The sequence below is a fragment of the Lentinula edodes genome (assembly GCF_021015755.1).
Source record: "Lentinula edodes strain Le(Bin) 0899 ss11 chromosome Unknown C8R40scaffold_35, whole genome shotgun sequence".
NCBI lineage: Eukaryota > Fungi > Basidiomycota > Agaricomycetes > Agaricales > Omphalotaceae > Lentinula > Lentinula edodes.
The window spans coordinates 332,825-356,879 of NW_025764341.1; the positions used below are offsets into that span (position 1 = coordinate 332,825).

At 47.0% G+C, this 24,055-nt stretch overlaps 7 protein-coding genes across 7 annotated transcripts; 3 read left to right on the top strand and 4 right to left on the bottom strand.

Annotated features, from left to right (window-relative positions):
* Window positions 1-1,176: 1,176 nt before the first annotated feature.
* C8R40DRAFT_1054072 (ARM repeat-containing protein) lies at window positions 1,177-2,760 on the top strand (the record flags this gene model as incomplete). Its single annotated transcript, XM_046224909.1, has 8 exons — window positions 1,177-1,317; window positions 1,368-1,529; window positions 1,583-1,649; window positions 1,702-1,754; window positions 1,816-1,911; window positions 1,970-2,176; window positions 2,226-2,460; window positions 2,513-2,760. The coding sequence occupies 8 exons, from the start codon at window positions 1,177-1,179 to the stop codon at window positions 2,758-2,760; spliced, it is 1,209 nt and encodes a 402-aa protein (XP_046082925.1).
* Window positions 2,761-3,551: 791 nt separating this feature from the next.
* Window positions 3,552-9,289, top strand: C8R40DRAFT_534652 (Sec23-binding domain of Sec16-domain-containing protein). Its single transcript, XM_046235371.1, has 8 exons — window positions 3,552-4,104; window positions 4,155-6,339; window positions 6,401-6,840; window positions 6,903-7,164; window positions 7,224-7,496; window positions 7,549-8,495; window positions 8,544-8,701; window positions 8,757-9,289. The coding sequence occupies exons 1-8, from the start codon at window positions 3,729-3,731 to the stop codon at window positions 9,132-9,134; spliced, it is 5,019 nt and encodes a 1,672-aa protein (XP_046082926.1). The 5' UTR covers window positions 3,552-3,728; the 3' UTR covers window positions 9,135-9,289.
* On the bottom strand, window positions 9,255-10,410 carry C8R40DRAFT_1054009 (oligosaccharyl transferase subunit OST3/OST6 family; the record flags this gene model as incomplete). Its single annotated transcript, XM_046224903.1, has 5 exons — window positions 9,255-9,433; window positions 9,485-9,810; window positions 9,860-9,957; window positions 10,011-10,131; window positions 10,193-10,410. 5 exons carry the CDS (start codon window positions 10,408-10,410, stop codon window positions 9,255-9,257), a joined length of 942 nt encoding a protein of 313 aa, XP_046082927.1.
* A 12-nt stretch (window positions 10,411-10,422) lies between these two features.
* C8R40DRAFT_1120405 (uncharacterized protein) lies at window positions 10,423-15,100 on the bottom strand. The gene is made up of 4 exons (XM_046228764.1): window positions 15,017-15,100; window positions 13,383-14,967; window positions 11,451-13,312; window positions 10,423-11,399 (listed from the first exon to the last, which is right to left on the bottom strand). The coding sequence occupies exons 2-4, from the start codon at window positions 14,960-14,962 to the stop codon at window positions 10,849-10,851; spliced, it is 3,993 nt and encodes a 1,330-aa protein (XP_046082928.1). The 5' UTR covers window positions 14,963-14,967; window positions 15,017-15,100; the 3' UTR covers window positions 10,423-10,848.
* A 34-nt stretch (window positions 15,101-15,134) lies between these two features.
* Window positions 15,135-18,980, top strand: C8R40DRAFT_1053876 (kinase-like domain-containing protein; the record flags this gene model as incomplete). Its single annotated transcript, XM_046224892.1, has 13 exons — window positions 15,135-15,307; window positions 15,358-15,448; window positions 15,503-16,252; window positions 16,304-16,426; window positions 16,477-17,637; window positions 17,699-17,735; window positions 17,788-17,917; window positions 17,981-18,131; window positions 18,187-18,253; window positions 18,322-18,591; window positions 18,647-18,670; window positions 18,735-18,892; window positions 18,951-18,980. The coding sequence occupies 13 exons, from the start codon at window positions 15,135-15,137 to the stop codon at window positions 18,978-18,980; spliced, it is 3,165 nt and encodes a 1,054-aa protein (XP_046082929.1).
* A 155-nt stretch (window positions 18,981-19,135) lies between these two features.
* C8R40DRAFT_1162500 (glycosyltransferase family 15 protein) lies at window positions 19,136-20,990 on the bottom strand (the record flags this gene model as incomplete). Its single annotated transcript, XM_046230247.1, has 13 exons — window positions 19,136-19,185; window positions 19,241-19,327; window positions 19,380-19,398; window positions 19,459-19,521; window positions 19,580-19,680; window positions 19,733-19,825; window positions 19,881-19,943; window positions 19,997-20,123; window positions 20,175-20,205; window positions 20,323-20,466; window positions 20,519-20,642; window positions 20,697-20,886; window positions 20,946-20,990. The coding sequence occupies 13 exons, from the start codon at window positions 20,988-20,990 to the stop codon at window positions 19,136-19,138; spliced, it is 1,137 nt and encodes a 378-aa protein (XP_046082930.1).
* A 734-nt stretch (window positions 20,991-21,724) lies between these two features.
* C8R40DRAFT_1120418 (glycosyltransferase family 15 protein) lies at window positions 21,725-24,050 on the bottom strand. Its single transcript, XM_046228765.1, has 15 exons — window positions 23,878-24,050; window positions 23,511-23,821; window positions 23,319-23,458; window positions 23,261-23,270; window positions 23,163-23,193; window positions 23,074-23,108; window positions 22,918-22,929; window positions 22,851-22,856; window positions 22,724-22,797; window positions 22,602-22,664; window positions 22,457-22,549; window positions 22,302-22,402; window positions 22,235-22,249; window positions 22,026-22,179; window positions 21,725-21,973 (listed from the first exon to the last, which is right to left on the bottom strand). Exons 1-15 carry the CDS (start codon window positions 23,938-23,940, stop codon window positions 21,924-21,926), a joined length of 1,158 nt encoding a protein of 385 aa, XP_046082931.1. The 5' UTR covers window positions 23,941-24,050; the 3' UTR covers window positions 21,725-21,923.
* Between the last annotated feature and the right edge of the window lie 5 nt (window positions 24,051-24,055).

A 24,055-nucleotide genomic window follows, 5' to 3' on the forward strand; every position in this document is an offset into this window, starting at 1 on the left:
CAATATCTTCTGCAGCCAGTGCTGGAGACATACCTTCACAAAATGACTCCGGGTACCGTGGAACTATCCGTGAAGGTTGGACGTCGTCTAGGCCTGCCAGTGGCACGTGGGATGAGGATGTCGCTCAGAGCCCTTTGAAAGAATTTTCACAGTCGGTAAGTTTGTTTACCTTTTTACGCTTATGCGTGCCAGCTAAAAGTTTCATGCAGCATGAAGCTCAAGCGCCACTGAGTTTGCCCTCGAGGCAAAGACAAGCTTCTGCGACACCTTTTTCCGGCCCCAGGGCGGTATGTTTTTTTGACTATTCATATAAGGTCCTTCAATGCTAAGTACTTATCATGACCTCATAATTCCTATCAGGAAAACCGACCTGCAAAATTATCGCCCCAAGCATACGATCATAATCTCAACCCGGAATCGACCAGTCCTCGCTACAACACGTCACCTTCTTCGGCCACATTCGTGTCGAGTCCGTACTCCCCGTCGCATTCAGCAACACAGCCGCCTACGCTTACAGGAGCTTCAGGGTATGACCCGTTAATCACGAACACATCCGCTGCGGATGATCTTTCGTTGACTTTCCGTGGAATGGCTGTCGAGGATGATTATTCTGGATGGTCCAAGAGTATTCCTCCGGCATCGATGCCTTCCAATATGATGCAACGTCCGCTTCCCGCATCCGTTCCTCGTCCACCTTACAGTAATTATCCTGGGTTTTCCGAATACTCCTATAGCTTTGATACATCTAGAGCGCCTGTGGACCCGTCCATCTACGGTTCACCTGCTTTAACAAATGCACCTTACCCTGGAATGGCTCCTCAAGGCTTGCTTCCCACTCCAAGCAATGACCTTCGCCAACCGAATGTTTTCTACGATTTCGCTTCCCGTCCTCCTGCGTCACAATTTTATTACCCTGCTCAACAAGGGATTATGTTCCCCCCACTTACCTCGTCTCCTATGATACCTCCTCAACTTCCTCCTGCGTTATTGGATAAGAAGCGCGAGCTTTCAGTGAGTTCACATTTCAACATATCTTGATGACGCTGATTGGGTCAGTATACTCTCAATATACAGCAGCAGCTCGTAGCGCAGGCTTTGATGTTTCCCCGTTCAAACTCTTCTCCTCACTTACCTATCTATCCGACAAACATGGAGTATTCCCAGCTGCCTCTCATGATGCCCAATGGTTCTCTGTATGGTTCGAATCTAGCGGCACAAATGTTCCACCAAGGCATGCAACAAAACACTCGTGGTATATTGCAGAGCCCCCTTCTCCTCGAATTTCATGCCAACAAGACGCGCAACTGGGAATTAAGGGTGGGTTGCAGTGTTATAAATCTTTGAGTTGAAGCTTACTTATATTTTAGGATATCATGAATCATGTTGTCGAATTTAGTGGCGACCAGCACGGCTCACGACTCATTCAACATAAACTGGAGTCTGCTTCCAGCGAGGAGAAGCAAAAGGTTTTCGAAGAGATTGTTCCCAACAACGTTTTACAACTAATCCAAGATATATTCGGTAACTATGTGTGTATCCAGCAACTTTTTTGGGGGAAGTTTTGCTGATTGTAATTGAACAGGTAATACAAAAATTATTTGAACATGGAACACAGGTCCAAAAGAGTCGACTTGCGGCGGCAATGGAAGGTTAGTTCGCGGGCATTGGTTTTACGACAGTGACTGACGTGCAATTCCACAGGACATATATTACCGTTGTCGAAGCAAATGTATGGATGTCGAGTGGTACAAAAGGTCAGTCTAGACTATGCACACAGTTTGTTCATCAGTGAACTGAACAATGTTTGTTATTCAGGCGATAGAATACATCCTTCCCGAACAGCAGGTCATGATAGTTCATGAATTGGAGCCGCATATCATGGAGTGCATTCACGATGCCAATGGAAACCATGTAGGTATATAAACCATTTCCAGTGTGACTCCTCCATTCAAGTGCGGCTTTTCGACAGGTCATTCAGAAGATTATTGAACGTGTGTCTCCGGATCGGCTCGGATTTGTGTATGGTTTCAGAGGAAACGTACAATCACTCGCTACGCATACATTTGGATGCCGAGTTCTTCAACGCGCTTTGGAGTATCTACCAGAGGTCATAACTGCTCCATTGATAGAAGAATTGCATGCAAGCACTCTCCTCCTTATGCAGAACCAGTTTGGTGTACGTTTTTTTTTCTGGCACATTACCAAGTTACTCACGTTGGCGACAGAACTACGTTATCCAGTTTGTGATTGAACATGCGAAGCCGCAAGACAGTGCTATTGTCGTGAGCAAATTACGCGGACGACTCCTTGTCATGGCTCGACACAAGTTCGCCTCGAACGTCTGCGAGAAGGCTTTGACATTCGCCCATCCAGAGACTCGTCGCCAACTTATTGACGAGATACTATCCCCGAGGCCCGAGGGCGCTGTTGTCCTCTCGATGATGAAGGACCAATATGCTAGTATGTGCCGAAATGCCTCGTGGTGCCGTTTAGATATTCACCACCTACATAGACTATGTCTTGCAAAGTGCAGTCCGTATCGCAGACGCAGACCAGCGAGAAAGTCTTATCAATCAAATTCGTCCTCAACTTGCCGTCCTTCTTCGAATCTCGAATGGTTATAGCAAACATCTCGTTTCCAGTGAGCATTTCATTCTGAATATACGACACGAGGTCCCGAGTTCTAATAGCTACTACCTTGAAGTTGAACGATGTCTTCAAGACTTTTCTCCACCTCAATCCGCTGCTACTATTGCTTAATTCACTACTTCAACTGTTTCATTAACCCCCGCAATATGCTAACATCGCGAGCCCAATGCTAATCCATACAGCATTCTTCTATAATCCGCCCAATATATCCGTCTATTCCTTCATTTGCATATCAATACGCCTGCTTGCTTTCAGTATCAGCCATTGGATAGCATATACACCTTCGTTCTTAATACCGTCTATAGTGGAATCGGACACCAACCCCAACCTTATATATACTTCTTCCCGTCATTTACAAGTAGTATTTTCTGAGGGCTTTTCATATATACCAGGATCAAATAACAGTTGCTACTTCCTTGCTACATACCTCCTGCGCATACTATGTACATACTTGCCAGTCCTACCTCTAGTCCTGATTTTGAATCGTAATAGTTCTGAATCCTTGGGTGATTTGAATAAGATGAAAGGAAATGAAATTGACAATTGGCCGTTCGGCAGTCACCAAATTTGGTGTCGGTCAGCACGAATCAAATCGGAGAACGGATGGTCACACGAGCCTAAGCTGTCTTCGCCCTCCAGAGCCTCCAATTTCTCTATGTCACTTGTACGTTCTTCAGTATGTCTGCCTGTACCAAGTGACACACTTTATGTATTTCGTGTGTAATACCAAGGTAATTGTGTCTGTAGTCTAACACAAATCAAAATATGGTACAGTACCAGACATTCACCTATAGTCGTACCACTAGGTGCCAGACCACTGCGCTGAGTATTACGGGATTTCGTGTGGTGTCCCGGGTTTATAGATCCATTTCGCTATCTGTAAACTGCGCTGCAAAGCCGTTTGAATAATGGCTCAAAGACTTCTTTTCGACATGAGTGCGTAAGTGAAAGTTTGATTCTTTGCCGTTGAAAATTGACGCTGCTTGAGCGCCTGAGTATGTCATAGTGACCACGTCAGTACTGGTCATTACTCTGTTCCCTTTAGCCCTTTACTTGTCGCGAATTTCTGGAAGGACAAAATGAGCGGCTTGGAAGCTGCTGCCTCGCTTTTTGGATCAGAAGATGCCGGCTCTGACCCATTTGCATCTCTTGGTTCGGACGATCAACCCCCAATTGCGGCCCATGGAGCAAATGATGACCTGTTTTCTGTAAACGACGTTTCTGCAGCACCGGACTTCTCGGTATCCTCTCAGGCTTATTCTGGACCAGCTGTCTCGCAGGATCCTGTTTTTCAGCCCGCAGAACAGCACAGTTCATGGCCAGAAACAAATGGTTATGACCCAAATTTGCAGAGTGTTCCCCCGACTTCAGAGCAGAGTTATGGAGGTTACGGAGCTCAGTCCAGCTATGATGAACAGTGGCAAAGTCATTCGCAACCAGCGTCGTATGCCCCAGGTACGCTTTTGTCGTATTCTCAGGTCGCTGATTCTCAATAAATTCTGCAGCTTTTACCAATGGCAACACTCAAGCTGCTCAGACGTACAATGCATATACTCCCTCTCAGCACTACAACGCGTCTCAGTCTTATACAGCCAGCACACTTTCACAGTCGACTTATGACTCCTACGCACCGCCTGCTCCGTCTACAGCAGCAAATGTGTCACAGGCATATGCTCCAACTTCTGTCCCGGCTTCGCAATCAGTATATGAACCTTACGCTCCACCTGCGCAACAAAAGGCTACCGCTGCACATTCGTACAACCCAGTACCTGCGGCTTCCCCCCAGACAACCTACAATACGTATGCTCCACCTCCTCAATCCACTTATGGTGTCCCTTCCTACACGTCTTCCCAGAATGTATACGGTTATCAGAATGCTGCAATTACCGCTGCAGTCCCCCCTCCTCCGGCGCCTAAAGTTCCTCTGAATCGGCCAAAAGTATCGAATGCCTACGATCCGCCTTTTCCAACTACAACATCAAGGAAATCGTCTCGGAACTCCGCTGCCCCCACTAATCATTACTCGTCTTTTTCACCACCTCCACCTCAACTTCCTGTCCAGCGTTCTGTACCGCCGCCCCCGCCTCGCGCCGCACAGACCCCTGTTCAGTCTTTCCATAGTGGTGACCGGCCTGTCTCAAATTCAAACACTTACAGCTTACCCTCTCCCGTGTCTAATGGCTCCCAGTCGAAGATTGATGGACTACCTCATACCAACGGGTTCGATGCGACATACTCTACCTATGCCCTATCTCCAACCAACTCTACCCTGGATGCACAACACTCTACGCCCTTGAACCAGGCTAATGATGACTTTTATGCTTTACCGCATGAAAAAACTGAACCGGAGATCAATGAGACTGCGGTTGAAGATCCATATATTGGTCTTTCGAGTGGTGTCCAGGACTATCAACGTCCTAATAATATCCCTGTCGCGCTTAACAGCAGTATGAACACGGCATCCCCTCCTACTTCGTACCGCAATAGCTCCCCCGAAACTTCCACGTTGCCTCCGCGATCGGAAAGTCCTTTCAAAATACATTCTCCTCCTGCAGGAGGTCCTCCCAAAAGAGCTTCATCTGCTGCTTCCTTCAGACCTCCTCCTCCTCGTACCCAAAGTCCTTTATCCGGCGGGTCTGAACTGTCAAGACCGAGGTCTTCCAACTCAGGCATACGTACTTCACACATAGGCTTGAAACCTCATAGTGGCGTTTCTCTCGATTTGTATAGCCCTAAGATTGGTCAAATTCCAGAGGAGTCTAATTTGTCCAATGGTGTGGCGACGTCACTTGATTTTTATGCGCCCAGTTATCGAGCTTCATTGCCTTCGTCCCCAGAAATTTTACCTTTTGGTTCACCGAATCCTTCCAATCCCTATACTCCCACAGCCAATCAGGCCTCTTCAATATCTTCACCACCTCCACCTCGTCCCCCTCCTCAATCACGTGGGTCTTATGATGTTAATCCATACCTTCCGAATTCCAAACCAGTAACCCCTCCACATAATCGGTCCATGTCTAATGGGTCGATTTTGTCGACACTTTCTGAAGACCCTTATGCGCCCTCCAAGTTTCAGTCTGGCGAATCATATACGTCTAGGTATAATTATCTAGACAACGATCAAGCTTCGCCGAACCCTGGATCTGCGTCGTCTGGCATATCGAGTCTTGGTCCACCTCAAGACATCAAGGCTCCCACATACACGCCGTATGCTCCTTCGCCATCCCTTTTAGGGACTAACGACCCCCTCGGTCGTGCTGGAGCCCGGGTTCCGGTGTTTAGCTTCGGGTTTGGTGGAAAATTTGTGACCTGCTTCCACGGTGCTGATAAAATGAACACCGGATTCGACGTTGCTCTAGCCTCTCGAAATTCGACCGGAGTAGAGATTCGAGCACTGAACAAGATCATCCCAAATTCTGCCTTGAATCTGTCTTCCGTCTCCTTCCCTGGGCCTTTGTTTTCAGACCCGGGATCTCCAACGATTGGTTTAGTTAGACCCGGAGCTGCTGCGCAAGCAAAGACGAAGAAAGCGCGTGTTGTCAAATACTTGGAAGATCGGGTCGAGGAATTCTCGCAGGGGCTAGGTTATGTTCCAACTGGAAGTGAAGATCAGGGTCGAACAGAGAGTAAACTCATCTTATTCAAGATCTTGAAAGTGCTGGTCGAGAACGATGGAAAATTGTCTGGAACGTGAGTATACCCTTCTCTCTTTTATCTTTGTTGATTTCTGGTTCGCACATAAACTTTATAGACCTTCCATGGACGCCGCTGTTCGTGCAGCTCTAGTGCCCCAAACGGGCGCGGATCCCAATGGCGCAGAAAGTTCCAACTTCACATCCGTAGCTGACTTACAGGGCGCAGACGGTACATTGATGGGTCTATCCAATACTTCAAGTTCTGGGGAGACCCCTATCTCTATCACTACTCTTCGGCCTTCAGCATTAAATAAAATCGAGCGCTTTCTTCTTCACGGAGAACGTCGACAAGCGTATCATTACGCTCTTGATCAAAAACTGTGGTCGCACGCAATGATCATTGCAAGCGGAATTGACAAGGAGGCGTGGCAAGAGGTTGTCAATGAATTCCTCAAAACAGAATTAGGAACTCAGGCTCCTTCGATGGGCCCTTCTAATGGAAGAGAAAGCCTCAGAGTCGTGTATAGCTTACTCTCTGGACAAGGTGCCAAAGCAGGTAACGTTATTCCTGAAAATACCAATTTTCCAAAGGTTAATTAATCCTTTTTGCTTGGGAAGTTCATCAATTGGTACCAAAGACTAGTTTGTCAAATCCCGCTGCTGTACTATTGGCCCCTATGACAGTATCCGCAACTCCGATGACACCGAATTTCTCCGTCCCCATGCCTGCAGCGAACATTCCTGCAGAATCATTATCGAAGTGGGCTGAGATTGTAGCGATGATGCTTTCAAGCACGGTGAACGCGGAAACTTCCGCTACGATGACTGCGTTGGGCGATCAACTCGCAGGTAACGGATGGACCGAAGCGGCTCATGTCTGGTTAGTGTCTATACTTCGATCGGATAGTTCGAAGTTTAATTTTTTACGTTGCATTCCAGTTACCTTCTGTCCCCTCAAACATCTACAGTGGCTGGATCACAGCATCCTTCTGCTCGTATCGTACTTCTCGGTGCTCGAAACCCTCATTTGTCTTCAAACTTCTTGAGTGACCCAGACCCAATTATTCTGTCGGAGATCCACGAATTCGCGCTTTCGCTTGCACCAGTATCAAAAGGTCAAGAAGCATTTGGGGGTTTACCACATCTTCAGGTTTATCGCTTCATCCGAGCTATTGGTCTTGCTGAACTAGGCGAGGTCTCGATCTCGAATAGGTCTGTTATACATGGTCATTGGAAACAACCGTCATTCATCACTTTTTTCTAGGTATTGTGAAGCGATAACTGCATCCATGAACAGACCGTCAGCATATTACACAAACGTCATGTTGGAGCAGTTAAAAGGTCTATCTGATAGGATCGTCGGCGTCACTCAGGCTGACAAAGGAGGTTCGTGGATGGGTAGCAAGTTAGCTAAACCCAGTCTTGATGGAATTGGAGGCTGGCTCGAGGGACGCTTTGCTAAACTGGTCACTGGGGACATGGAATCACCCACTGCCACCGAACATCAACGCGAAAAGACTGATGAGCGTGGATTTGTAGGTCCATTCTCACAATATAGTACAATCTCTTCCACCACTACATCCACGACGCCATCGCCTCAAAGCTCGGTTGTTAACCTGAACGCTTATGCTCCGCCTCCACCCCGCACTGGATCTGCGTTGTCAACTCGTTCACTAGCTCCTCCCAATGGATCAACAGAAAGAGCTTCTTCAGCTATAGATCATTCGCGCCAAAGACTTCAACCTTCGGCTCCAAGGGTGACTTCTGCCAATGCTTCCACAACCACATTTTCACAAGCTCAGTCTCGCTCGTTTGGTCAAGCCACTGCTGCTAAGTACCCCACTAGTCCAAACGATTTGCTGACGCCTCGGCCTGCTCTTGGAACTACAGAGGAAGACGAAGGGCAAGAGGTCACTTGGTGGGGCTCTGGCAATGCTGCGACGCCCACTACAGCATCATTTGTCCAACTCAGTGGTAGCGCTCTCACACCTACCGTCGATGGATTCATTTCTTTCATGGACAACCACGACCATTCTATCGGGTCAACATATCAGGCGAAATCCGATGGTTCACCGATCCACAATGCAGAAGAAGAAGAAGAGGATCTTGGCTTTGGTAACTCGAAGCCCAAACCAAAATCTGCAAGTGACGACGCGGACAAGTCTGGAGTTGCAAAAACGGAAGAACACAAGGCTGCGCCAGCTCGTCCAGGTAATTTTGCGTAATACACTGTCACGTTTCAATAACTGATCTCCCCAGATATAAATCCTTCGCAAGCGCAAGCAGCGCCAAGCTCTGGATCCTGGCTTAGTCGGTTATGGAAGCGTGAATCTACACCAGGTCCTGTTAAAGCCAGTTTAGGGGAGGAGAGTTCTTTCTATTACGACAAAGAACTCAAGAAATGGGTGAACAAAAAAGTATGTTGATTCTTTTTTCAAAAAGGAATGACCACACTTAATTTATGTGCAACAGGTCGGATCGGAAGATGTTTCCAAACCCGCGACGCCACCTCCACCTCCGTCGAGAGCACAGACAACATCTCCGGGTGGAGTTCCAAGACCGGCAAGTGGGCCGCCATTGGCAGGAATGCGGCCTCCAAGCGCAGGACCTCCGCCGCCGCGTGCGGCTTCGGCGATGGACAATCCACCATCTGCTGGTAAACCTCCCATGCGAGTTAGGTCCAACTTGGTTCCCTCAGACGAAGGAGGACCTGGTTCTGCGCCAAGTACACCTACTGGGTCTCGTTTAGCCCCTCCTGGCCCTCCACCCGGGCGGCCAAGGTCTCAGGCCTCAAAACGCAACGTTCGAAGTCGATACGTAGATGTGTTCCAACAAGAAAGCTCCTCATAGAGAAATAAATAACTCACTTATGTACTTTTTACTTATTTGTTTTTTTGGCACAGTCCTTCCAGCAAGTTCCACCAGGCATATGAACAAATGAACATGTTAACTTTCTCTTGTACGTATTTTCTACAAGAGTAGTTTGAAAGGGTATCCTCTGTTTTTGACTCTGAAGAGGGTAACCAATACAGAATAAACAAGCATGAGAACTCCACTCCAGAGATAGACTTGAAGCCTTTGGCGAGCCGGTGAAGTTTGATAGGGAACAATCATGGTCAACATGACTACAGAGAAAGCCAAGGTACCATCTATAGTTAAGTCAGTACGGAGCGCAAAAACAAATATAGTGTAGGTCATACATATGAGAGCAACAACTTGAACTTCCTGTCCAAATTGATTCTGATATCCGCCAGCGATCCAAGAACCATCTGCCCCAGTGTACGGAGAACCGCGAATACGAGTGAACATGAATCCACCAGTCATAGTGAGAGAAGTGACGATGGTGATGATAGCCCAAGTCCAACGGTTTTGTAGGACGGGTGCAATGAATCGAAGAGTAAGAGCGAAGCCCAAAAGTCCGCTGATGAAGGTAATCCAGCGGGCCCAGTCGATGGGTGCCTTGTATGGGATAGGAATGGGGGTGTGATTGGACAAGTGCTGGGCGAGAGGCTCTGCCTCGAATCCGCTGAAAAGTGTATTGAGTACAGATGGTTATCATGAGTTGATTCTCTTACTTGGAGAAGTCGTATTTGGAAGGTACATTTCTTCCACTTGCACGAGGACCTTCCGTAGGACCATAAACCCAAACAACAGGAGCGGAGGCCAAATTCAACTGTAGAGTCGACGTGTCACCACTAGAGCGCAGAAAAACGAAGCAGAGCTAACCTTTTGGAAGACGGTTGGTGCTTCATCAAAGTCTAGAGTGGCAAAGAAATGATTGTCGCGTTGTTCCGCAGGGACAGTGGCCCAAGCCTTTGCAACAGAGTTCCAAGCTGGGTCAAATTCTCTGCGAACGGTTCAAATAGTTAAGGTGAGATAGAATGCATGCAAAGGAGCATTTTACGCACTTGCAGGGTGCACAACGTCGTCTCTTGTCTAGGGCAGTAAAATGTATAGATGCGGACCAGTCACGGTTGGGGGCAGTAAGTAAATCAAAAGCCGATGCATCGAGCCTGATCACACCATTCCCTGAAGCGGCAAGGGAGACAAGTTGGGATTTGCTATCTTTTGTGGCAGCAAAGACCAAAGGGAGTGCAAGGAATGGAAGGAAACCGAGAAGCTTCATTGTCAACGTGGAAGAATTTGAAATTGTTGACGCAAAATAAGCGCCTTCCAACATGGTATTGAGCGCCTATTTCGACGGCTAAATCGAGTGTCGGGCGATTCCTATTACTATTCATAATTCTACGCATGCGCTGAATTGTATTGGCGAACCTCCACAACATTACTTGGTCCAGTGGGATGCCATACACCCGACAGCACGTCTTCCAATTACCCTACAGTGAGAGAGAACAAACTTGTGCAATTACCAAGTTGTATGAAGGTAGCAAAGGTATTTAACTGTAGAATAATGCTCATGATCTAATCATCTAAAGTACAAATTGAAAGCGATGACAGTACAAAATAAGTAGGATAAAGTTAAAGATACATACACATTTTGCTGAAACCACGCAAAATTATACACGGAAATATGTGGCAAAAGTAAAAATGACAACCTAAGTGTTCACGAATGAGACGAGGGAGAAAGACTAGCAATGAGATTGTCAATCTCCTCATTTCCGTCGAAAGAAACGCCTTCCTGTTTGTCAGGAACGTCTATTGGAGGCCTACTACCTTGAGCCTCCGGGCGTGACGTGAGAACAGACCCGGAACGAGAGCGAGTAGCGGGTTTCACATGTCCGTAGGCCCGGACGTCAGCAATCTCCTTCTCAGTTATCGTATTGTCAAAATACGAGCTGAGCAACGACATGTGAGCGGGTGTCAGACGTTGGAGAGGAGGATCGGGAAAATCGGATAACCCAGACATTCGGGAGCCATCTGAGGTAGTCATATAGCTCGAGCGTGTGAGACCGGCAGAAGGGGGTTGTAGACTAGAGTGGGCAGTGGTCAAATGAGCGGTTGATGGCGGAACATCCTCATTATTGTGTTGCTCAGAAAGTGCGTCATCTCCTATGGCAAACGCCATTTGACCAGTAAGAGAGACGCGACTCACGCCAGAAACAGCGGGGGGAGTGATGTTCGACTCGATTTGACCAACTCGGAATTCATCTGTGTCTTCGTCTCCGTCAATCTGTGTTTGCTACCAATTATAAACACCGTACTCACCTAAATCATCATCTTTATCCACGGGCGATCGTGTAGGGGAGGAAGCTCTAGATAATTCTACGTCTTCTGAAATTTGGACCGATGGTTCGAAAGTCAGGATGTTTGCTTGCAAGTTCTTTCTCTCTCCATTTGTGTTGAGCGAAGCAGTCTCTGGCAAGTCCGAGAACACAAAACGCATGTTCGCATCAGCAGGAGGTGTACGAGCCTCATAGAGACTCTGACGCAACGCAGATAAACTAGACTGGGAACGAAAACTAATAGAATTCTTCAAAGAGTCCCGCGATTCGCTAAGCTCTTCTGTAAGCTGTCGAGCAATGCTGGTAAGACCGCTTCCTCGTTGACCAGCGCTGGCAACATCCCAAGGTATGCCATTGATCCGAGCGGGAGTAGCGCCATCATTAGAAACATTCCTCGAGATGTTAGGACGATAGAACAAATCATGAAAAGTGGCCAGGTCATCCACATTTCCTAACGGTGGTGGTGGCGACATTGGTGGCGAAGAATCTGAAGAATGGTTGCCACCCGAATTTGAAGACTCTTGTCTCATCAGTTCTAATGGAGGAGTGGGAGTGGGAATGATGGCAGCCTGGAGCGGGCTTGAGGCTACAGTTTTCTGCAGATACAACGGGCGTGTCACATCGTACTGAGTTGTTTTTCGATACCGATTACTGCTGATCGACCCTGCTTCATACTCGGCCTGGGCAGACGCATGTTCCTCGCTCGTTCCAATCCCACTATCCCTGCTGTATCTATGCATAGCAGCAAATGCAAGTGCTTCTCCAACTCCGGCAGTATTATAAATCGGACTTGAATTTCTGACCTGCTTCCGTACTTGCGAGTCATCCTCTACCATAGATTTCTGATCAGGCAGATAGGGAGAGTATTGAAGTTCGGTTGGTAGAATCTCCTGGACAACACCCGAGGACCATTGAGCCCACATCTTCTGTGGCGGTGGAACGTCACTGTCTGAGCGCAAGCGGGGCGTGATTTTCATCTCGCTCTGATATGAGTCACGAGCGGACGAGCCGGCTTGGGCATAGGGATGCCATGATGTCGGAACAGGGATTGGATTCTGTATCCGAGATTCATGGGATGGCTTAGCTTGAGCTGACGGGAGATCAACACGAGCATTGGACTGAAAATCAATGTGCGGTGTGAGGAACGAAAAGCCTCCTTGGGCGTAAGGGTGAGCAGGCATTCTTATAGGTTCAAAAGTTTCTTCTGTCATAGGTGGTGTCGTGAGTGCGATGCCCATCCTGGACTCGCTAATCCCAGAAGGTGTCGGCGATACAGAATGACCGTTCCGACTCGGCAACGGCGACTCGATATACATCTGAGCGGGATCCGCAAAAGTGATTACCTTGGTCGCGTTATTCTGCAATGCCCCTTCGAGTCCAGCCATCTTTTCCTCCGCAGGACTGACGCCTTCACCATCGAATGCACATAGATGGTTTGCCGTATTTTTTACCATTCTAACGGCAGATCTACCAATAGATTCAGTCCGGGAATGGTTCCGTGAGTGGGTCTTATTAGATGATTTGGTTAAGGTTTTCGAAAGTGAGGATGTATGATGATGATGGGAAGAGGTTTGCCCAACTGTAGTCCCACGGCTTTCTGTTTGACTATCTGACCTTTGGCGAGGTTTTACTACGTTGACCGGGATAACATTCTGGTCACCCAGAAGACCGCGAGCAGCAAGAAAGTCTAGCTTTGAGTTATCCTTTCGTTTGGGTTGCTTCGAAGAAAGCGATTTTGTTCGAGTTCGAGAAAGAGAACGAGCTCGATGATTCTGGAATGAATTGACTGCCTGTGCCTGCCATTTCTTCCGCTGATGTTCGAGGATCTGACCTTCTTCCAAAACTCTGAAACCAGAAAAAAAAAACAAAAGATGGTCAAGCTCAATGTGATTTGATTTCGTTGCACAGACTTTACCTGGCTAATGATGGAACCGGACTGGGTAGCGCAAGGTCGTCTAAAGCCCAACTTTTGGGCCGTGGGGCACGAAAAGGAGAAGACTGTTCAGATGGGCGAGCAATTTGGAGTAGGTCTGGAGGTGGATGTGCTTCGGTTCTAGGTAGGTTGGATGGTTCCGCAACAGTTGGTTTGCTCAAATCGACCATCGACCGGGAATGAGCAAGGACGCGCGATGTTATACTTGGCTTAGCGGCATTCGCGTTGGAAAAATAACCCAAAACGGGGCTACCTGGTGGACTGACGATACGACCACTTCCTGCATGATTTGACGCACTTGCGTCCTTATCCTGCTTCAGTCTGAAGCGAGGACGAGGAAATAGTAGTGCGTCGCACCAGGTTTCCGCAGAAAGCCATCTATCCTTCCCTTTCGGTATTAATGACTTGCTCCGATTGTTGGAACGCAAATCAGGAGAGGAGATGGAGTTCTTCAGACTCAAGGCGTGGCCCGGGAGATGCGATTTAGTCTGTGGGATTGACTTGGACTTTAGAATTTGAGCCGGAGATACTACTCGGGATTTCTCTGGGTATATATGAGGGATAGGTGTGCGCTCGAAATGGGTTTTAGGAGGGGGTGCAGAACGGGGAGTTTCGGCAGCGGGAGGAGTCGAAGATGAATAGGCGTAGGCGTAAGGATGTGTGGCAGAAGAGGGTTCGGAGTTTGGCAGGCTCTGAGGTGAAGACGGTTGCTGCAGAGTATGTTGAAATGATGTATCAGGAGGCTGACGAGCAGTTTGATGGTTATTTTGAGGCTGATTTATCAATGATGAATAATACGAATTGTAGTATTCTTCATCACCAGTTGCCGCAGAAGCTCCGAACAATTCAACTGCAGCTACAGGATCTGATGGTAAATGTGGTGTTTGTGGTAGCTTGGAAAGGCCAATAGAGTGAAGGCCCTGATCTGATAGGCGAGAAGGAGTATTGGGAGTGTGTTGGCGCTCTGCCTTTGAAGACGATGAAAGTTTTCTGCTCGTACTATTAAATGTGAACAGACTAGCCAGACTCTTCCTCTTGGTCGAAGCAGTTTCGCGAACAGCACGCGGATTTGGAACCGGAGACTCCCCAACTCCGCCTGCAAGACTGATGTAAGAAGGTACAGGAGGAGGATTGCCTACATGCGAGACGGTGGAGCGCCGCCCAGTGGCCATACTGGCTCTACTTGGATCCACAGTACCAGAAGAAGAAGACTGGGTACGAGCTCTAGGGCGACCTTTACGTTCGTCTGCAGGATTCCAGTTTCCGTATCGAGTATGAAGTTCGGCATCACTGAATATGGGATTTTCTTCGTCATTTTCTGCCTGAGCATCCACCACTGGGTCTCCCCAACTGTCTCTCAAAGGCTCCTTGCTGCGTACGTAGGTGTCTCGAGGAGGCTCGTACGGACCATTGTACGGAATGTACCAGTCGCTGTCCTGATTTGACTTCGCGGAATCACGAATTCGGGGACTGGGAGACGCTGATTGGGACTTTATCCGAAGCCCAAAACCCATACGAGAAAAGCGAGAAAAAGAGGGAGAGTTGAGCGACTTGTTAGCCATGAGGGCTTGTTAAAATTGTTAGAGCAGAACACACGGGTTCAAGGCTGTACTTACAGGGAACGACTGGGACAGCGACCACTGTCGCTGCCAAAAATGGAGCTGAGAGGGATGTTAAGAGGGGCGAAATTGAAATTTCTCACCACCGCGCCTGAGCGCTTATTTATACCTTGACATGAGCCATGCATTACTGCTTCGACTTTTCCTAACGCCATCCTTCTTCACTGTCCATGTCGCTCTTCAATATCTTACTGTCTATGCTGATAACATTGGCATCACGTATTATATTACTCGCAGGCTCAGTGAGCTCGATATAGCTGAGTTACGCGACGTTTGGGGCTTTGTCTGGTTTGTGTATCTAGAATGCTTAAATCTGTTGTGAAACTAACGATCTCTAGTCATCTTCTACTTACCAGACCATCCAAGTCTAGAGCACTGGAATGCTTTGTCGTCGAAATTGCCCAGAAATCCACTCATATTGCCATGATCGTATGACCATATCATCTCGTTTATTCCTCCAATTACTTACTCGAGCCTTTCCAGACTCTGTGGTTCATGCAGGCTGCATTGAAGGACTTGTCCGCATCGCCTCATGATTCTCCATCGTTTATCATATGCCAGCGCGTCCTTCACAAGTGCCATGAAATCATATTTGGTGATTTGCCTCCGCCAACAACCCCATATTCAACCATCAACCTTCCGTTTCGCTCTCTATTTCCGCGCAAGAAAATCAGGCCCCATGCGGAACCAGCAATCATCGGTATGGGCTTGGTTCTCGCCGGCGTGCCTGCTATGCCACGGCTGACGGAGATCATGGGTGAAGTGGCCATTGAGCAGGGCCGAGCGGAGGACAAGGCGACGGTAGAGGTGAAAAGAAGCGTAGAGTCGGATGATGATGATATGGCTGTAGCACCCAGTCGGATCAAAAGTTCAGTTTCCATGGATGAGGAGCCTGAACCAGAGAGTAATGAAGACAGTCCACCATCTCCCGATTCAGCATCATCAGAGCCCGCAATATTGACTCGTCGACGTGCAATGGGCCCTGCCCAAACCGTCCCAGCCCTTCCGCTGCATCTTCGCGGTTTACAGCGGTCTCGTCGATCCGAGGACCCCTTGGGTCAGCTTGATGCTGAACACAAAGAAACTGTCACTCCCTACCAATCCTCCCCATCCATCTCTTCTGCTCGCCCTCCCCTTAGAACCGCTTCGCATAGTTATGCAGACACTTTATTGCAAACCTACGACACCTCATCTCAAACACATCTATTGAAAGGTCATTACTGTCGCTCTGAGGTTGGCCAGATAAAACCCCAGCTTTCAAAATTTTACTAATACATTTCCCAGGTTCAATTCATTCTCTCCCTTGAAAACATATCCGAACGGTTACTGGTCGTACCGAGGCCTGCTCGAGTCAGCGCCCTCAGAGCGGAGTTGACTTCTCTCAATCACAAACTACCAGCGGAGGTGGTCCCATTTCTATTCCCGTATTCGACCTTTCTCACATATATCTTCGTCAGGTATGTATGCCGCTGTGGTGTACATCATCCGACTCACCCCCTGGTTCTCAATTATCTCATCCTCATCATCGTATCGTACGGATCCCACCGGGCGAAAGCGTCGTCCTCAATTCCGCTGAACGAGCACCGTATCTCCTCTACATCGAAATCCTCAACGATGACCTCGACTTTGACCCGCAGAAACGGATAAACAAGGACGTTTTGAAAAAAATTGTTCTACGCGAAGATCAGCGAGCACCCGGGCCCAGGGACCTCAACCCATTTACTCCCCTCCTACCATTTCAACAGCACAAAGCCAAATCTGAATCATTCCAAGAGTCCGATGTTTACGACGGATCTTCCGTTCTCCTCGGGAATTCATTAGCTGCTACTCCTCCTACGCCTACAACTCCTAATGATGATGAAGAGATGGATCTGGTCGAGCAATTATATGGTCCTGGCCAATCTCTTTTATCTCAAAAAATAGATCTTTCAGAATCAATTGTCCTCCCACCTCCCCCGAAAAATAAAGACCTCGACAGAGTAGCTTGGTCCCGACCCTCGTCTGTGCATGCCTCTCCGAGTCTAGACAATATCGACAGGCATACACCGAGAATACCACCTCCCTTGAACCTCCACTTAGACAACACCATCTCACAGCCTTCACCACTCCCTGTTGAGACTCCCTATTCAATCTCCCTCGACGAATATTCTGAAAGAATGCGGACAGCCGCAATCATGCTCGCACAGTTGAACGCTAACCTCGTCAGAGAACCCACGAACGGCTCCGCTGTTCCAGACGGCGCGCATTCTAGTGGTCCATTAAGCTGGATTCCCGGCTCCAGCTGGCTCTCCAACTCCAACGAGCCACCAAAAACCGCGCCACATCTCACAGGAAGAGGAACAGGTTCTCAGGACTTCGGAAAACCACAACCAAGTCGGATGCGACTGCAAGCCTCTGAAGCCTCAGCTATTCGAGATCGAATCATGCAGGAGATGCTGGCGTTAGAGGAGGAGAGGATGGCGCATATGCGGGAGCACAGGGAGACGGAGAGTATAATTCGGGTTGGGGACATTAGTGGGGGTATGAAGACCGCTGAAGATGAAGGGATAATTAGAAGGGAACTTAGCAAAGTTGATCCTTCTGCAATGGTGTTCAGCGAGTCTTGGACGGCGAAAAAGGTGCGTTGGAAACGGTTTTCATATGTTTCATCCAAATTAGATGTGGATGATGTGATTACAGAGTCGAATTCGGCATGTATCGCCCTATGGTCATCTTGGTGAGGACACATGCTGCTCAGTCACCTCACAATGAATTTCACATCGATTTAGCAAACTGGGATTGCGTCTCAGTGATCGTCAAAATCGGGGGAGATCTTCGACAAGAACAACTCGCAGTTCAATTGATTCACGAATTCCAACGAATATGGGAAGAAGAGAACTGTCAGTGCTGGGTCCGATAGTGGGTACCTCTTTGTTCTTAGTTGTACTAGCACTATGAATCTCACAAATTTTATTTCCTAAGTTTCCGAATACTGATAACTGGTGGCTCGTCTGGTTTGGTAGAAACAATCACAGATGCGGTGTCGATTCACTCTATCAAAAAGGCAGAATACGCTCGGCGAATTGCTGAAGGTCGGTTTGGACATGTAACGCTGTTTGATCACTTCAAATCGGTTTGTACATGGGCAATATCTGGGTCACGAGAGCGCCCTGACCTACATTTCCTAGACATACGGCGATCCCTCATCAGCAAAGTTCGCTAGAGCTCAACGAAACTTCGCGAAATCATTGGCAGGTATGGTGATGTACCAACCCCAAAACGTTATCTCATTAACATCAACATCTCTTTTTCTCTGTGCACAGGATATTCAGTTGTGACATATCTACTGCAAATTAAGGATCGCCACAACGGGAATATCCTGCTAGATAGAGATGGGCATCTCATACACATAGATTTTGGGTTCATGCTGTCCAATACGCCAGGTAATATCAGGTTTGAAGCCGCACCGTTCAAGTTACCAGCAGAGTACATCGAAGTGTTGGGCGGTGTTGATGGTGCACCGTTCCTTGAGTTCCGCAGATTGTTCAAAGAAGGATTTGAAGCCGCTAGGAAACACTGCGATCGAATCATTAGTGCGTCTCGATCCCTTTCTTCAGTTGTTCCCTGACTAACGTTCAAACTTTCTAGCAATGGTGGAGTTGATGCAGAAAGGTGTGTTCGCCCTTCATGTTTTTTTCATAAGTAGCAGTGTCCTGAGACCTTCATGTCACCTCAGAATCCACTCTTCCTTGTTTCGCAGCATTCGGGGACCAAACTGCCGCTCAACTTCGAGACCGTTTCCAACCAGCATTGACGCATTCATTGGTGGGGGAGTTGGTTGAACGATTGATTGACACATCCTTGGGATCTCACTGGACCAGGCTGTACGATTCGGTAAGTTCAGTTGGTTGTATGGTCCTTGACATAATGACTCTACCTTTCCGCGATCCAGTACCAATATTACTCTCAGTCCATATTATGATATGTCATGTCACCATCTGTGACAGGAAGTAGCAGTAATGACAGTCTCAACGACCCTTTAGCAGCGCGGACAAACAATAAATTACGAGGTCTGCATGCAAGGTGTATACGTGGACAAGGAAAGAGAGTAGTTAAGTACAATGTACATTCCACTTTCTATGAAAACATCTTGTCATATCGAGCTAGACATGAATACCACTCATAGTCTAAGGATCGATTGGATCGTGAGATTAGAGTTGATTGGAAAACATCGATACTGACCGAAGTTCTGAGCTGGATCGCACCAACACTTTCCCTTTGAATGAGCTTCACCTTGTGGGCAATGCTGAAAAGGTTCATGCCGGTAGCCTGTGTGGTATGTTATTTAAAAAAAGATCTACGAAAACGGATGAAAGTGTACCTATATCGTTGAAGAAGTGCTGTCGAAGAAATAGAAGTGTCGGCTGCAATATTTCACAGTTGGAAGTGGTCAGACTCACAATCTGCTCCTTCTTCGCAAACAATGCGGCACCTATGGAGTGAACTGGGGCATCTCCCCAACGCTAGTAGGATCGTGTTATATCAACGTTCACTAATATGCCCTAGAAAGAAGACGGGTACCTCGTAGTAGAAACCACCTTTGTTATCAAGATACTCGAAAAACTTCATGTAGCTTTCGCTTCTCCATAGATTCAAATCGCCGATTTCGAAGTTGGACCAGACTAAGCGAGTCGAAACTTATTTCTGAGGATAGCGGGATTCCATTCCACTCACAATGGCATCGGTTATAACTTTCTCCACCGTCGTCTGAAAGGAAGGCCATCGCGTTGTCAGGAGATACGAGGTCTGGATTCGCGGTGATGAATTCTATATGAAAAGAATATCAAGAAAATGTTTTGAGCGCTGGTAATGCTTGATTGACCTTTGACTGCTTGCCACAAAGTAGGGATCGTTGCCTCGTATTCGTATAATGATACGGTGAATCCTAGAGCCACCATCATTAAAACAAACGTAGAAGTTTGAGAGATCTGAAGTCACCATAAACTTTGTTCTGGTCTTGCATAATCAAAAAAGGGTCGTAGTCGAGATCACAGAAAAACTTGACGTCGGGCTCAACACGCCAGTAATATCTATATTTATCGAGGAGAGGGTGTCGGTAGAAGAACTAACATATGGTTGAATGATACGCGGCAATAGGGGGTAAGGAGAAACTTACACCAGAGTTGAAACGACACATGTTTCGATACCTGAAAATAACAGGAGGGTTGAAGCAAAATCGAGAATGTAAGCCGATTCTGGTACGTACGGTACGCTGCCTGTAGCAGAACGTCAATGTTTAACAAAGGAAAAAGAAATACGCCCACATACCACCATAAATCACATTGTTCTTCACCATGTTGGCACGGGCAGCGGAAGCTTTCGCTTCGTCAATGCTATCTGGTTGGTACCAATGCTCCCTTGGAATCAAACCGAATTCCACTTGGGCATCGGTAAGTTCTGTGACACGACTAATCAACTTGTATCAGAGCAGGCGACAAGTATTGTTGAATATAAGGGTACTTCTTGAAGTTGTCGGTGAAGTCTTCCTCATTCAAGAAGACATAAGGATAACGAAACTTCTTGTTGAACCGATCTTCCATTTGTTTCATGCTAATCACTATGCCATTCAAATCACTGTTTCGCGCTGCGCAAAACATATCAACGACGTAAGTTAAAAGACCCAAACACACGGACGCACCTAACATGACAATTGCAGCATTTGCTTTCCGTCCTGATGGAGCAGTAACGTTGTCCGACACATAGTATTCATCGGGCACTGGGGTCTTGTAGGGCGGCCTACCAGCAGACCATTGACTTTTCAGATTCGAGATTGAAGTGACTTGCCCATATCCCTCGTGAGTAAAGCTTAGGATGTAGTGTAAACTGATCTATAATTGAAAGTTGTCAAAAGAGACAGCATGCTAGAAGAGTTGCAGCGATCACATACAACTATGGCCAGCACGAGTACAACATAACGCATAGGCGTCATCATGTTGTGGAAGAGAATGAAGAGGATAAACACTGAGAAATTAGAATGCCAATGGCCATTTTTCGGCGCAGTCGCCACGTGATGAAGCGCCATTTATAGCACCATCATGTAGTACTTAGCAGTGACCCGTGCGATTACATTGAGCACCTCAGTTCCGCTCGGGGCGTCGCTTTACTCCGCACACTCATTCCCTTCGCCCGTGCAGTGAGCAACAAAAAGATAGTATTTGTCCTAGCCGATCAGACAGAGCCAAATACATGTAATGACCCGCGCGATGAGCAGCAGTGACCAGCGTTAACACACATAATAAAGCTACACCTCCTCCTTCTGAAAGTCAAGAAACCCAGTGTATACATACTTGTTTACTCTGCCTAACGATGTATCTTTGATGGCATGATCATGCGTAAACTACCTACGCCGTAGCGCATTTGTTCAAGCCTTCGCACAACGGTTAAGCGATAATCAATAACAGTACAGCCGAAGCTATGGTGCAATCGGGTATAACACAACCAATTTGGAACAACTGAATTATCTCACGTGAATTTATTTAAATTTCTTATCCCTATTACAGAAATGCATATAATGATAGAGGGAACAAAACTGTAAGACCGATTTTTGATACCTTCAAAATTGATGAAATAAGTTCCCACCGAATGGCGCATTTCCAAAATAGGAAGCTATTAGGGTTAGGGTTATGCTTATAATCCTTTTACTTTTTTTATTGTCTCTCATCGTACCTTGATAAATATTACATTCACATTATTTTCAAGTCAAAAGCTTTTGATTGCATGCTTGGGCACTATTTGTGACTCTCAGAACTGTTGTTTCTTGGTCAAAATAAACAAGTGTAGGCACAAAAATTTTTCGCTGACCCCAAATGGCGCCTGTTCCTGATTGGTTGTGTTATACCCGATTGCACCATAGCTAAGCTTAGCGCTATGCAAAGAGTTTCTCGAACTTTTTCAGACATGAATTTTGTGTGTAATCTGGATGAACATAGGCAAGTTGAACTTCGAGTAAAGATAAGATATTCCATACCAAAGGTATCTTTCTGATCGCACGAACAACGCCCCCTTGTCCACTGCTCCCCCAATGGACAATGTTGAAACGGCTCGTGTCTGTAGCCAATGTCACGGAAGAAGTGTATCTGATCTCTGCGTGCAAACAATGCTGCAGCTATTGAGTGTACAGGCTGAAGTGGATTACTGATTAGCATTCACTAAAAGCATCCGACAGGAGCAACGTACCGCATCCCCCCATCTCTAAGGTGAAGCGATTGAATCAGCTCCCCGTCACAAAAGATCTAACATTTACCTCGTAGTAGAAACCTCCTTTGGTTTCAAGATACTCGAAGAAAGCGGTGTACGCTTCACTTCGCCAGAAGTTCATATCCGCAATTTCGAAATTGCTCCAAACTGCATTTTGGAGGGTTAATACTTGTGAAAAGAAAATAGAAGGACAAGACGTACAATGGCAAAGATTATATGTTTTACCCCCGTCATTCGAGAGAAAATCCATAGCATTATGGTTTTCCACGTACTGTGGGTATTCGCCGATGAAATCTGTACAAGGCATGATGAGTCACTAATCAATAAGGCCAAGGCAGATAATCACCTTTCACAGTTTGCCATAATGTAGGTATTGTTGGTTCCCACTCAAAGAGCGATATCGTGAAACCTAATTAAAGAAGACCGATTTGATTGGAAAATTACGGCGACAGGGATCGTGAGACGTACTGTACACCTTATCATGTTCTTGCATGTACAAAAATGGATCATAGTCCAAGTCGCAAAAAAATTTGACGTCGGGTCTGAGGGTGCCTAAATTCAGCAGAGGACAGTGAGAAAATCACGGTTTACTTACTCGACTCTAATAAAGACCGTGTTTAGAAAAGTCAGAAGTGGTTGATAACTAGGGTAAATAAACGAGCCTCCAGTAGTATCTTCAAATAGAGACAGATCAATTACGAGCTTCAATTAAAGTATTGCGCCACGATTCCTTGCGGTCCCAGTGGCACATAACAAGTCGAGAAAACCAGTTCAGTCCAACATGGGACCGCCAAGGAAACTTCGACACTGAATCTCACCTATATGGGTGCAGTAATTCATGTTGGAAAAAGAACTGGAGTCTTGACGTCAGCTCCACTGCCATACTAAAACCTTTGCAACGACTCACGCCTGAATTGAAACGACACATGTTACGATATCTGAGGACCAGAGCGGACCGCTGTAAATATTCCTACATCGGTTTGTTCTGTGAATGATGACACGTACGGAACACTACCTGTGCAACAATGAGATGAGGTATTGCCGATCATATGGTGTAACTTACCACCATAGATAATTCTTTGTGCCATCATCTTTTGGCGACCAGCACGGGCACGGTCTTCATCGATCCAGTCGGGTTGAAACCAGTGCTCTTTCGGGATGAGACCGAAAAAGATAGGTGCTCTTGTCAGCACACTTACACGTCTAGATACGAGCGCATGAGAGACGAGCATCGAGGAAGGATGAAGGAGCATACTCTTTAAATTCATCTGTGAACGGCTCCTCATTGAGTAAGACCCAGGGATAATGATAATGTCTATTGAAGCGATCCTCGGCCGACTGGATGCTGTTCACCACTCCGGCCAAATCACTATTTCTCGCCAGCAACACGAATGTCGCGTTGGCTCGGGGACCTGTCATGTTCTGGAATATTTGCAGACTGTTGTAATTCAGCATGGAAACGTTGTCATTGCCATGTCTTTCACCCGTTCGTTCATTGATGTTGCCAAAGGAAGAAATCCGGCCGTAATCCTCATAAACGATTGTCAACAGATAATGCAGGGATATCTAGAACGCATGGTCATTAGCAAGCTAATAGATGAAGGGGGAGACACAGAATTCACGATGGTGGCAAGAACTGTGATTATATATCGTTTAGGTGTAGACAAGGGAAAGAGGACAGCCATAATGGATAGGGGATGTTCAGGGGAGGTTTAAGCAGAAAGAGAATCCTGTTCTCGTATATATATGTTGTGTAAGAAGAAAGAAGCAAAGCGCAGTAATTGGCAATTGCGGAACCGC

Bases quoted from the DNA above. Each gene is read 5' to 3' on its own strand.
- C8R40DRAFT_534652 (XM_046235371.1), top strand. From the start codon at position 3,729: ATGAGCGGCTTGGAAGCTGCTGCCTCGCTTTTTGGATCAGAAGATGCC. The intron at 4,105-4,154 runs GTACGCTTTTGT...TAAATTCTGCAG, and splicing joins ACCAGCGTCGTATGCCCCAG to CTTTTACCAATGGCAACACT. The intron at 7,497-7,548 runs GTCTGTTATACA...ACTTTTTTCTAG, and splicing joins GAGGTCTCGATCTCGAATAG to GTATTGTGAAGCGATAACTG.
- C8R40DRAFT_1120405 (XM_046228764.1), bottom strand. From the start codon at position 14,962: ATGGCTAACAAGTCGCTCAACTCTCCCTCTTTTTCTCGCTTTTCTCGT. The intron at 13,313-13,382 runs GTAAAGTCTGTG...TTCTGGTTTCAG, and splicing joins CCGGTTCCATCATTAGCCAG to AGTTTTGGAAGAAGGTCAGA. The intron at 11,400-11,450 runs GTGAGTACGGTG...ACGGAGACGAAG, and splicing joins GGATAAAGATGATGATTTAG to ACACAGATGAATTCCGAGTT.
- C8R40DRAFT_1120418 (XM_046228765.1), bottom strand. From the start codon at position 23,940: ATGGCTGTCCTCTTTCCCTTGTCTACACCTAAACGATATATAATCACA. The intron at 23,459-23,510 runs GTATGCTCCTTC...GCTCGTATCTAG, and splicing joins TTCACAGATGAATTTAAAGA to ACGTGTAAGTGTGCTGACAA. The intron at 22,665-22,723 runs GTACGTCTCACG...TTCTTTAATTAG, and splicing joins AGAACATGATAAGGTGTACA to GTTTCACGATATCGCTCTTT.